At 67.4% G+C, this 12,213-nt stretch overlaps 1 protein-coding gene across 1 annotated transcript; it reads right to left on the bottom strand.

Annotated features, from left to right (window-relative positions):
* Nucleotides 1-1,114: 1,114 nt before the first annotated feature.
* Nucleotides 1,115-12,002, bottom strand: LOC133768222 (basic proline-rich protein-like). Its single transcript, XM_062202592.1, has 6 exons — nt 11,892-12,002; nt 9,260-9,377; nt 7,333-9,164; nt 7,131-7,276; nt 6,633-6,721; nt 1,115-1,293 (listed from the first exon to the last, which is right to left on the bottom strand). The coding sequence occupies exons 1-6, from the start codon at nt 12,000-12,002 to the stop codon at nt 1,115-1,117; spliced, it is 2,475 nt and encodes an 824-aa protein (XP_062058576.1).
* Nucleotides 12,003-12,213: the final 211 nt, after the last annotated feature.

The following is a 12,213-nucleotide window of genomic DNA, read 5'->3' as shown; positions in this document are numbered from 1 at the left end:
AGCACCTCCCCCGGGGGCCCCTGGCACCCCCGCCCTTGTGGGTCGGAGCACTTCCAGGGAGGCCAGGCCGCACTTTCTGCCTGACTTCTCGTCCACGCACCACACAGGGACACGTCTTGACGACACGACATCACCAGCACCCCAGGGGCCCCTGCTACTCCTGAACTTGACCTCTGCGAGGCAGCCCTGGCCGGTCAGCGTCACCCGGGGCTGCCGTGGGTGTCGTGGGTGTCACCACGGCAGCTGTTGCATGCTCACTGCCCTCTCCCTTCTCCCAGGTTTCTACAACACAAACGGATCAATCAGCTTGAGAGGGGGAGAGAGCGAGCGAGGCCCGGTCTGCTGCTGGCTCCCCACGTGCCCACGGCGGCCATGTTTGGGGGTGTTTTCCAGGGGGCCGAGCACAGACCTTCAGGGGCCACACCCCTAGGGGTGGAGATGCAGAGCCCCCAGGCCTCGCGGGGGGTGCCTCACACAGGTCCCACACGCTGGCAGGCGCCCATGCAGGAGGCTGTGGGTCCCCCAGGACCCTGATCCCAGTTCCTTCCACACTGAGCTCCCCAGCTTCTGGGCCTTGGGCTGGGGTCCCCTGCGAGGAGGGGCAGGGGGCCTGTGCACACATACACACACACGCCCCGCAGAGCCAGGCGTGCCCAGAGGAGGCGCCCAGGGCCGCAGACCCACGCCCAGCCTTCCTTCCTCAGGAAAACCTGGGGCCTGATAAGGCCTGCAGCCTCTGGTCTTCAAAACCACCCGGGAGCAGCACGGCCCCAGGGGAGCAGCACGCAGCTGGGGTCGGGGTCCTGGACTCATGCACCCCATGCCCTGAGCTGCAGCAGGCGTGCCCAGGTGGGGAGGGGTCCTGCCGGCGGCCCCGGCCGTGGGCACGGTGTCCTCCCACTGTCGGCCTGGGCCGAGGTCCCTGTGCTCTGCTGGGGTGGACCCTGGGGGCGATGGACGCCTCAGATCCACCACTGCCCCACGTGGCACTGAGCCCAGGAGCTGACCCTCTCCTCCAGCACGGCCTCCCTGAGCCCCCCAACCCAGCCCCAGCAGGAAGGCCGCGGCCCTCACAGAAACAAATCACGGCGGAAGCTCAGAGGCTCCCGGTTCCTCACCGCAGCCCCTCCCACACCGGCGCTGGGTTCTGCATGACGGTGACGCCCACGAAGATTCCTGGGCTCCGGCTCTGGGAAGTCCTCAGGCTCAGACAGCCGGGGAAGCGGGGGACCCGCCCCCCAAGGTGGCTGGTGGTGCGGCCAGTGCTGGTCAGCACGGCCCCCGGGCCTTGTGCTTGGGAGCACAGAGGATGGCGAGCGGGGGAAGGGGAGGCTCAGGCCAGGGGCTGCGTCTGGGCCCGTGGGGCCCTGAGCCGGGGGTGGGGCTGCTTCTTGTTGGAGTGGGGCTTCGGTGAGCCTTCCGGGAAGGCTGGGAAGCACCAGGCAGACGGGAGTGGGGAAGCATTCCGGGTTGGGGGAACAGCGGTGCCGAGGCCCTGAGCAGAGGGAGGGGCAGGCATGGGGCGCGTGCTCTACAAGAGTGGCAGCAGGTGCGGCTCCGAGGACGGGTGGTGGGGCCACTGGGGCAGGGCACAGGGCTGCTGGACCCAAGGACGGGGGTGGTCCTCCATCTTCAGATGCTCCCGTCCCCCTTCGGCCGGTGCTGGCCGAGCGGGTTGGGGGGTGTGGAGTTGAGCTGTGTGGGGCTCCAGGGAGGGGGCATTACCAGCAAGAGCAGGAGGGGCTGGTCCTGCCTGGCCAGGGCTGGACTCGCCTGCCCCATCTCAATGGGGACCCAGGGCCCCCAGAGCAGACCCTGGTGCCCCAACCCTCAGGTGAGATGGGGAGAGCGTCCTGGGCCTGTGTCACTGGGATTCCAGCCTCCGGGAGCAGCTCGTGAAGACCCACTGGGGGCCAGGTGTCCTGAGGACACTGGGAAGGGGGAGAGGCACCCCAGGGCCTCCCGGGGACCCTCACCATATGGCTGCTCCTGGCTGCTCCCCAGCCCTCCCCTGGCCCACGAGGAGCCCGTCCTTCCCTGGGCAGCTGGGCACCTGTGTGGCCCCGCACCTGTGCCTCACCCATCACCCACTGCCCAGTGGAAAGGTGGCACCGGCCTCTGGCTTTGCCTTGGTTTCCCCTCTCTGCTCGGTGCCCGGGCGTCTCCACCTGCCCTGGTTGGAGTGAGGGTGCCACTGTCTCAAAGGCCAGGTGAGAAGCCCAGGAGCCCAACATGGCTGTCAGAGGCTGCTTTGTCCACATGGGCCCCAACACACACGCCTGGGCAGAGTCCACGGGAGGCACTCCCTGCCCTTGGCCATCACACGGCCACGGCCCCCTGGAAGCTGCCCTGAGCCTCCCGTCCTGAGACCCGGCTGTACACTCCATCCCCAGGATGGAGCCCCCTCTAGGGCCGGATGGGGTTGTACCCAGGGTCCAGAGCCGGGCCTGGCTCCCACGGACAGCACTGGGCGTGTGGGGGAGAGGGAAGTGAACTCAAGTGCGCACAGCACACGCATGAACGATCACCCACCCACATGTGGCACACACGGGCTCACGTGGACGCAGTCACACACACATGAACAAGAACACGGACTGTGTGAGCGCCCGGGCGAAGGCTCACGGACGCTGTCGTGAGAGAGGGCAGGGAGGAGCTCGGTTGACAGGCCGCGGAGTCTGACGAGCTTTGTGTTCGTTCGTTTTCCAGTTTTTAAAATTTTTGACTCAGGTTTTTGTATTTCAAATGTTTATTTGTCTTCATCTACTTGAAAGGCAGAGAGACAGGGACATCTTCCGTCCACTGGTTCACCCTCTAAATGCCCACAATGGCTGGGGCTGGGCCGGGGGAAGCCAGGTCTCCCCGTGGGTGGTGGGAGGGAAGTGGCCCCCTGCCATGGGACGTGGGTGTTGTGGGCTCAGCCTGCTGTGCCCCAAACCCACCCCGCCTGAAGCTTTGAAATGGGGGCTCCACTGAGAACAGGAGGCACAGTAATGGGGCGATGGGGAGATGGAAAGTTCCAGAAGGGGTGACGAAAGACGAGTGGTTTGACAGCACAGGCTGGGTCAGAGCAATCTTTGGCAGTGTAACTGGGGCTGTGGTCACGGCAGGCAACGCCAGGCTGAAGTGTGTGAACCTCAATGGCACCCAGCAAGACCTCTCATTGCCGGCCCACGACTCCCAGGCCACGACACACAGGCTGGGAAAGATGGGGATGCAGGCCATGACACACAGGCCACGACACACAGGCCAGGACACACAGGCCGGGGCAGATGGGGCCAGCCAGCCCCTGAGCACACAGGTCCACAACACACAGGCAGCGCCTTCGCCCTGGGCCACAGCTCAGCGCTGGGCAGAGCCTCGGGACCCGAATCCCCAGACCCTGAAACAGAACCTGAGAGCCTGGGCTGGACCTGGCTGCCCAGCTCCCTGACCCCTGGCATAAGGGTTGTTTCATTCTGCATTTTTCCTTCTGAAAATACATCCTTGGGGCTGGCGCTGTGGTGTAGCAGGTAAAGCTGCCACCTGCAGTGCAGGCATCCCATATGATTGCCGGGTCAAGTCTGGCTGCTCCACTTCCAATCCAGCTCTCTACATGGCCTGGAAAGCAGTAGAAGATGGCCCAAGTCTTTGGGCCCCTGTACCTGCATGGGAGACCCAGAAGAAGCTCCTGGTTCCTGGCTTTGGATCGGCAGAGCTCTGGCCGTTCTGGCTATCTGGGGAGTGAACCAACGGATGGGAGAACTTTCTCTGCCTCCGTCTCTCTGTAACTCTGCCTTTCAAATAAATAAATAAATCTTTAAAAAAAATAGACTCTTGATTGGCGCCACGGCTCAATAGGCTAATCCTCTGCCTGCAGCGCAAGCACCCTGGGTTCTAGTCCCGGTCGGGGCGCCGGATTCTGTCCCGGTTAATCCTCTTCCAGTCCAGCTCTCTGCTGTGGCCTGGGAGTGCAGTGGCGGATGGCCCAAGTCCTTGGGCCCTGCACCTCATGGGAGACCAGGAGAAGCACCTGGCTTCTGGCTTCGGATCAGCACAGTGCGCCAGCCACAGCGGCCACAGCAGCCATTGGGGGGGTGAACCAACAGCAAAAGGAAGATCTTTCTCTCTCTCTCTCTCACTGTCCACTCTGCCTGTCAAAAAAAAAAAAAAAAAAAAAAAGAAGAAGAAACAAAAAAGAAAAAGAAAAAAATACACTCTTTATTTTGGAATAATTTTAGATTCAGAAAAGTTGCAAAGGGCAGGGCGACCCTGTGCACCTGTCACTCTTTCACTTCCTCTCTCTCTGTCAATTATTTGGGAGGCAGAGAGAGCTCTCATCCACTCACCGGGTCACTCTCCAGGTGCTAGCGAGAGCCAGGCCTGGGCCAGGCAAAGCTGGGCGCTGGGAGCTCCACGCCAGGAGTTCCCCGTGAGTGGCAGGAGTACAATTAGTGGAGCTGTCACTGGTGTCCCCTAGAGAGCTCCAGGAAGCTGGCGTCGGGGCTGGAGCTGTCTGCCATGGGCACTCTGATCCGGAATGCAGATGTCCAAGCAAGGAGCGAGCAAGGGTGGACTTGGCTGGCAAAGCGTGGGGCTGGGGCTCTGCACTCCCACCGCGGGACCCCATCCCGCCGGCGGTCACAGCGTCACTCCCCATCCCACACACTGGCACGGGAGGCGGGGCGGGCAGCATGTTCCCCGCCTGCTCCCCCGGGGGGCTCCTGGAGTGTAGCAGGGACTCAGCAAGCCTGCCCCGCCTCCCCCCTTCCCCTGGCGCCAGCCAGACCCCAAAGGCTGATGCAGCTCCACTGCCACCTCCACCGGGGAGAGCCACCTGCAACGTGAGCCCTGGGAGGCTGTGGGCCCCCGGGGAGCAGGAGTCCCCGGTCGTGACGCTGCTCTGTGCCGGCCGAGATGGAATTACAGCCTTCGGCAAGGACAGACCCGCTGGCACCTGGTATGTGCCCAGGGCCACCTGGAGCTGGGGACAGACCCTGTGGGCTATGGGGGCTCCGTGCAGAGTAGGCTGGGGAGCGTCACCAGACTTGGACTCACCCATGGCTGCGGAGGGCAGGAGGATCCCTGGAGAGAGTGGGGAGGGGGCCAGGTGCCCTGCTGACCTTGGCTTGGCCCCTCCCAGCACCCATGGTCAGACTGAGCTTTTAAAAGGCCCTTGGGGGCAAGGCCACAGGAAGTTGGTGGCTCCCCCCACTGCCTGTCCCCCTCCCTGCCCTCTGACACCTGCTGTCCTCAGTGCTGGGCCCTCAGAGCTCCCCCCCACCCCCCGCCAGGCACACAGCAGGTGTGGCCAGGCCCTCCTCCTGGTAGCAAAGCCAGTGAGGGAGGAACGCAGCCTCTCGTGCCCTGGCCTGGGCTTAGGAAGGAAGGGTCGGCAGTTGGCAGTGGTGTTTGGGAGGATGGTTGGGGGTGAGTGAGCACTTGGAATGGAGACGGGCGACAGTTGGCTGTGGCAGCTGGAGCGGCAGTTGGGGCTTGGCAGGGGCACAGGGCTGGAGGACAGTCGGGGTGGGGCAGCCATGGGGTTGGCAGGAAGCCCCTGGCCCTGGAGCAGGTCTAGAGGGTGGTCTTGGGGCGGCCTGGGCAGTGGGGCGGGGCCAGCTGGCCCTGTCCCCAGCCAAGCTGTGCCCAGGAGGCCCACCCAGTGCACTGCCCCGGGTGAGGCTCTCTGCTGCAGCCCCAGGCCGGCCCCCAGTCCCCAAAGGACCCAGGATGACTCTCGGTGGGTGGCTCCCCGGCAGCCTGGCGTCCCGAGCCTGCGCTGCCCTCTGCTCTCCCGGTCTGGGCTTCCAGCAGAGGCCTGCAGAGGGCAGGGACAGGCGCTGGGCCGCTCCTTGGGAGGGGGCTGGACTCTGAGGGCTGTTGCCATGGGGACGACCAAGCAACACCACTGGCTGGAGAATAAACAGGCAGGCTCCCTGGCCAGTGACTGAGACAAAGACCAGCTCGGGAGAACCCAGCCGGGGGTGGATGGGGAGAGGCTGCCTTCGAGGGAGCTGAGGGAGCCGGGGTGGCCGAGGCGGGGGGGAGGTGGGGGGAGGGCTTCCCGGGGATGCGCGGGAGGAAGGAAGGAAGACAGAAGAGGTATTTGTTGTTTGTCTTTAATTTTCTTCCCATGGCTCCTCCCAGGCGGTCGCTCACAAAAGCACAGCCTAAGGACTGGGCAGGTCAGAGCTTGGGTGGGGACCTGGTCCTTCCCAGTCCCTCTGTCCCCTGAAGCCATGGTGGGGGGCAGGGCAGGTGAGCAGAAGCTGTGGGTTTAGCTGTCGTCCCCGGGGCTGGGGTGGGGGCACCCTCTGAGGGGCTGCCACCAGAAAGCATATCCCTGGCCCAGGCGGGTTCTGCACCTGGGCCCCTGGCCCTCCCCTCCCCCGAAATTCCTGGGCTCATTTCCCTTGCAGGCCTCAGGGTGTTCCCTGGCCAGCGCCACACAAGCTCACACAGGCAGCTGGGGTTAAATTCCCAGGGTGCTCACACCAGGCAACATGGATAAGCGTGCCCCTCGGGTCCACCCTCGCCTGGGGCAGACGAGCCCCTGGGGAGCTGCTTGGTTGTCCGTGGGTTCAGGGGGACGCCCGGGCGCAGGCATTCAGACCCCATCTGCACGGCAAGTCTGTGCTCCTGCGGGTGCTGACATGGCAGCCAGTCGGACAGCCGAAGGCGGCGGCGGGGTCCAGGGGTCCAGGGCCCAGCCCCCTCCTCCCCCAGGTCAGCTGGAAGGCTGCTGTTAAATGGTAAAGGGGTTATTAGCCCCCAGGGCAGTGGTGTGGGGGATCCCGTGGACTGGCCTCCCTCTCCGTGCTTGACCACAGCCTGGCAGTGCCAGGGGAGCCCGCGATGGTGTGTGAGCTGGTCAGGGCCTCTCCACCCCACCACCCGTGCTGCAGTCCGGCAGGGGGAGGGGTCTTGGCAGCACCTGGGCACCACGGCTGCAGACCGTGGGGAGGCACCTTCCCAGTGCTGTTCTGTTCTTTGAGGGTGTCTGTGGGCCCAGCCATTCCGGGGGGCTCCGGTCTTGCTCCCCGTGGCTGGATGCACCACCGGGCAGCGGGATTCAGCAGACAACGCCGATGTCCCTTCCAAGGGAGAGGCCCCATCGGCGCTTTTAGGCGTGGCTGTGCCCGGCCCCGCACCTCTGGGGAGAGGTGCGCACCGCAGGGGAGAAAGGAAGCCCGGGCGGTGCAGTTTTGGTGACCTCGCCGCCTCCCCCCGGGGCCACGAACGCCTCCCCAGCACAGGGACCCCCAGGTCGCTGGGCCGACTGCGCGCTCCCCTCCCTCTGCAGGCGCGCCAGAGCCCAGGTCAGGGGCGCGCAAGGGGCGAGGGCGGGCGCACCGGGCGGGCGAGGAGCAGCCGGGAGCGCGGACCCGCCCGGCCCGAGCCCCTCACGGCCGCGCCGCCCGCCCAGCAGGCGCCGCTCAGCCCAGCGCCCCGGCCCGACGGCACGGGCGCCCGCGCAGCGCGTCCCGGGCTAGACGCGAAGTGGCGAAGTTTGCGGGGCGCGCACAGCAAATCGGCGCTGCGGGCGCGGGGCCGTCGGCGGGAGGCAGTGGGCGCGGCGCCGCGCGTGGAGGGTCCGGCCGATGCCCCTCCCGTCGGGGCGCCCCGCCACCCGGAGCGTGCAGCCCGGACCACCGCCCGCGGCACCGCGCGCCGGCCGGGGGAGGGGGGCTTCCCACAATGCGCCGCGAGCGCGGCCCGCACTTCCGCTGTCCGGCCGGGGGGGCGAGCGCCGCCGCCGCCGCCGCGCGGCCCCTCCCGCACTCGCCGCGCCGAGCCGGGCCGCGGGGGCGGGGCCGGGGCGGCGGCCGCGGCCGGGGGCGGCGCGGGCCAATCAGCGGCGGCCGGGCGCGCGCCGGGGGCGGGGTCGGGGTCCGCGGGCGGGGCGCGCGCGCGGGGCCGGGGTTGGAGCGGGCGCGGGGGCGCGCGCCGGCCTGACGGACGGACGGACGGACGCGCGGGGGCGGCGAGGCGCGGCGCAGCTCGGACCCGCCGGACGCAGCGCTCGCCCAGCGGCCGCGGCCACCCCCGCGCCGGTGCGGCGGCCGCGGCGCTCGCTGCCCGCGCCCCATGGGGTCCCAGGTAAGCGGCGCCGCTCATTGTCCGCGCGGCCCGCGGCGCGGCCGGAGGGGCCGGGGCCGCCGCCCACCGGGCGCGCCCCCGCCCCGGCCCTGGAGGGCGCCCTCCGGGAGGCGGCTGCCGCGACCCCGGCCCGGCCCCGTCGCCCAGCCCCGGAGGCGCGGGGCGGGGCGGCGGCGGCGGCGGCGGGGGGCCCCGGCCACGGCACCTCCCGCGCGGCCGCGGTCCCTCCCCCGTGCCCTGGGCGCGGGGAATTTTCCGGCTGGGAATTTCTGCTGCGTCAACGCCCGGCGCCGGGAGGCGGCCGGGGGCGTCCGGAGCCCCCCGCCCGCGCCGCGCCCGGACGCGTCCGCGCCGACTTTGCCCGGAGCGGGCGCTGCAGGCGGGGGCGCCCCGCGGCCGGGTCATTGTCTCCCCGGGAGCCGGCGCCGGCCCCGAGTCCGCTCCCCTGCGGGCCGCGTCTTTGTTCCTGGCGAACCGACGCGTCCGAGACCCCGGGCGGCGCGGCCGGCTCCGACAGCCCCGTCCCGGTGGCGAGGGGCTCCCCGCGCGCGGCGGGGCCGGCTCCCAGGGTCCCGGCGCCGGGCCGGGCACAGGGAGCGGCCGGCTGCGCGCAGCGCAGAAATAGAAACAAAAGAAAGTTTGCGGTGCTCGGCGGCTTCCCCGGCCGTGCCCCCGCACCACAGCCTCGGCAGCTCGCGCGACGCTGTTCCCCGCATTGTTCCAGGGGAGCGCGGCGGGGCGCCGACACCTGTGCGCTCCCGCCGCGCGTGGGACCGGCCCCTGCATCCGATTCTCGGGACGGCGAACTTTGGGGCCTCTGGCCGCGCCCCGGGAGCCCTGGCGGGGACGGGACCGGGGGTCGCGGGAGCCGTCGCCAGGTGCGAGGGTGAGCGCGCGCCGTGGGGTCTGGAGCTTCAGTCCGGTGCGGGGCCGGCTCAGTGCCGCCCCTCGCCGAGGCTGTCGCGGGCGTATTTGCGTGCCGCGCGGCTGCGAGCGTTTCTGTGCGTCGCCGCCGCGTTCGCTCTCGGACCTCGGCCGCTCTCCCCGCCTCGCAGGGCCCCGCGCACGCCCTGGGCCCCGCTCGGCTCGCGGCAAGGCAGAAGCCCCGGAGCGGGCGCTGGGCTCGGCTTAGGTGAGGCGCCTGCAGCCCGCGCTCGGGCACCTGGAGCCAGGTTCCCACCTGTGGCTCCGCACTCGGTCCCGCCGTCGCGGAGCCTGCTCAGGTTGTCCCAGGCCTTGGTCGAGTGCCCGCCCCGCCTCCGCTGGCAGGTGTGTGGGGGGTCTCTGCCTGTCTGTCTCTGCACCAAGAGGGGCGCCCCGCGGTGGGGAGCCGGTTTGGCGGTCGAGGCCGGCTCCCGCGGGCGCGAATTGGGCCAGCGTGTCCCCACGGCCTGTGTTTCTGGGGCAGTCGCCTGGGTCTCGGGCTCTGTTCTCCACCCGAGGCCGCAGACCGGCCTCTGAGGGCCGCCGAGACCCACTTAGAGGTTCGCTGATGAACTTGAGCTAATTCCTGGCTGCTGGGTTACCCGGCGGGGTGGGGGGAGTGGGGAGTTATGGAAGCCGCTGTCCCTCCCAATCGTGGCCATTGGGGGGGCTCCCTGGCCGTGCCTGACCTGACTCACATCCGGCTCCGACTGTAACACGTGTCACCATGCAGGCTCCTGAGTGGCAGTGCAGGCTCAGGGGTCCCCGACGCTGTTCCCTGTCCCTGGGATGCAGGACTTCTGACCCGAGCTGTGGCCTCCTGTGCTCTGACAGTGGACTTGGGCAGGGTGCCGGGACCATGGGGCGCGCTCCAGGGAGTCGTTCCCGTGCCCTCTTGTCTGGGCGCTCAGCTGGGGGTCGCCCCGTGGTGCTTTCCGCAGATGGAGCCAGAACAGCCGGTGCCGTGGTCTGGTTGAGGGGTTAAAATCACGGTCGTCTGGGAGCAGCGTGGCTTGGGTCAGGAATGACCAGCCTGTGTGTCCTGGACAGTGGTGAGAGATGCTGTGGACATCCCCCAGGCCGGCTCTTGGCCTCGGTAGAAGGACATCCTGGGCTTCCTGTGTCTCTTACCTGTGGTGGGTCCTGGGTGCTGCTGGGATCAGCACAGGTCCTGAAGAGGGTGGGTCCCCTGTGGCCCACGGGAAGGCAGAGGTGGTCAGACGTGCACCCAAGAACTCGGAGCAGTGTGAGGACCCTGGGCAGGGAGGGGCCTCCGAGAGCCCATGGGTGGCCTGAGGGCTCCATGGGGCAGCTGGCCGCGTGCTGCAGGGGGTTGCCCAGGGGTGTAGAGCAGACTGCAGGGCAGCTTCCGGCCAGCATGGAGAGGTGTGAGATGGGCTTCGTGCTCCGGCCTGGCCTCTGCAGCGTCGTTTCTGGGCTCGCAACCCCTCTTGGGCGTCCACGCTCGAAGACCACCTGCTGTCTTTGTGGAGAAGCCCCACCCCCTGCCTTGCCAAGGTGCCCCTGGGGTCCTGGATCTGCCCTGCTTCCTCTTCCAGCCGTGGGAGCTGGTGGCCTCGGCACCAGAGATGCAAAAGACCATGCCCAAGGCTGCCTCAGAAAGTGTGGGAAAGTGGTGTTGGCCTGTGAGTCGGTCTGGGCAGAAAGACCTCGCAGGGCCTCCTGGGAGAGCCTGTGGCCAGGCAGACAGGCCCTGAACCCGCTGTCCCCGCACTCAGGGTCAGAGGCCCTGCCTGCATGGGCTCAGGTTGGTTTCGCGGCTCCCTTACCTCTTCGTCTCTCTCCCCACCTGCTCCATAGAACCTGCGGAGCCTTGCTGTTTGCCGACAGGGTGTGTGCAGGAGACCGAGGCCACGCTTGGGGTGGGTGTCGGGACACCTGTGTCCTGGGTTTGGGTGCTGGCTCTGCTCCTGATCCAGCTCCCTGCTAATGCATCTGGGGAAGTAGTAGCAGACGGCTCAAGTGCTTGGGCCCCTGCACCCATATGGGAGACTCGGATGGAGCTCCTGGCCTCTTCCTGACCCAGCCCTGGCTGCTGTGGCCATCTGGGGAGTGTGGATGGAAGACCTCTCTGTCGCCCCCTCTCTGTCCTCTGACTTTCAGAGGCACAGCAACGAGGAGAGAGGCAAGCAGAGACCGAAATCTTCCACCCACTGGTTCACCCCCAGTTGCCTGCAGTAGCTGGAGCTGGGCCAGGCTGAATTCCATGAGGCTCCTCTGTGTGTGAGTGGCAGGGACTCAAATACTCCAAGTGTCACCTGCTGCCTCCCAGGATGCTCACCAGCCAGAAGCTGAGCAGCTGGCACCAGAACCAGGCCGGGACACCAGACACTGGTGTCCCCGGAGGCGCCTGAACCTGCTGTGCCATGATAACTGCCCTATTACTTTTTTAGAATGATTTATTTTATTTATTTGAGAGGCAGAGTTACGGAGAGACAGATAGAGAAAAAGAGACAGAGAGATCTTCCATCCCCTAGTTCATTCTCCAAATGGCTGCAACAGCCAGGCCTGGGCCTTTCCAAAGCCAGGAGCTGCATCCAGTCCCCAAATGGGAGTGGGGGCCCAAGCCCTGGGACCATCTTCTGCTGCCCTCCCAGGCACATTAGCAGGGAGCTGGATCGGATGTGGGGCAGCCGGGGCTTGAAGCTGTGCCCACGTGGGGTGCCGGTGCTGCAGGGGGAGGCTTCACCCGCTGGCCGTCCCGTGGCTGTTTCTGCCCGGTGTGGAGGAAGATGGGCGGCTCTGGTCTCTGAGGCTTCGTGGCTGGGAGAGGCCCAGCCAGGGATGGAGCAGAGCTGAAGCCACAGGTGCTGAGATCTCTAATGCCCGGGGTGTGGGGTCAGGGTCTGCGTGGGGGAGGGGCATACGCTGTGCTGCCGGTAGTCGCTTCCTTTTGTCCTTGTGTCCCGCTGAGGCCCCGTTGGCAGGTGCGGGGTTAGGACGCCCACAGACGGGTCCCCGTACCTGCCTCGGTGCATGCCTGCTGTCACCTCTCCTGGCCACTGGGGCCTGGACGGTGATGACCAGTCGTCCAACCAGCGTGTCTGTGGCCAGCAGCGCTCCTGTCCAGTGGTCAGCACCTGGGCAGGCAGTACTGTGGCTTCTGCCCCAGGGTCACACCTGGGGTCTCAGCCTTAACTCTGTCCACGGCAGCGAGGGAGCTTCTTCACACAACAGCATTCCAGGCAC

The sequence above is a fragment of the Lepus europaeus genome, chromosome 10 (assembly GCF_033115175.1).
Source record: "Lepus europaeus isolate LE1 chromosome 10, mLepTim1.pri, whole genome shotgun sequence".
NCBI lineage: Eukaryota > Metazoa > Chordata > Mammalia > Lagomorpha > Leporidae > Lepus > Lepus europaeus.
The sequence above is the reverse complement of the archived record's forward strand: the minus strand, read 5'-3'. Positions and strand labels throughout refer to the sequence as shown.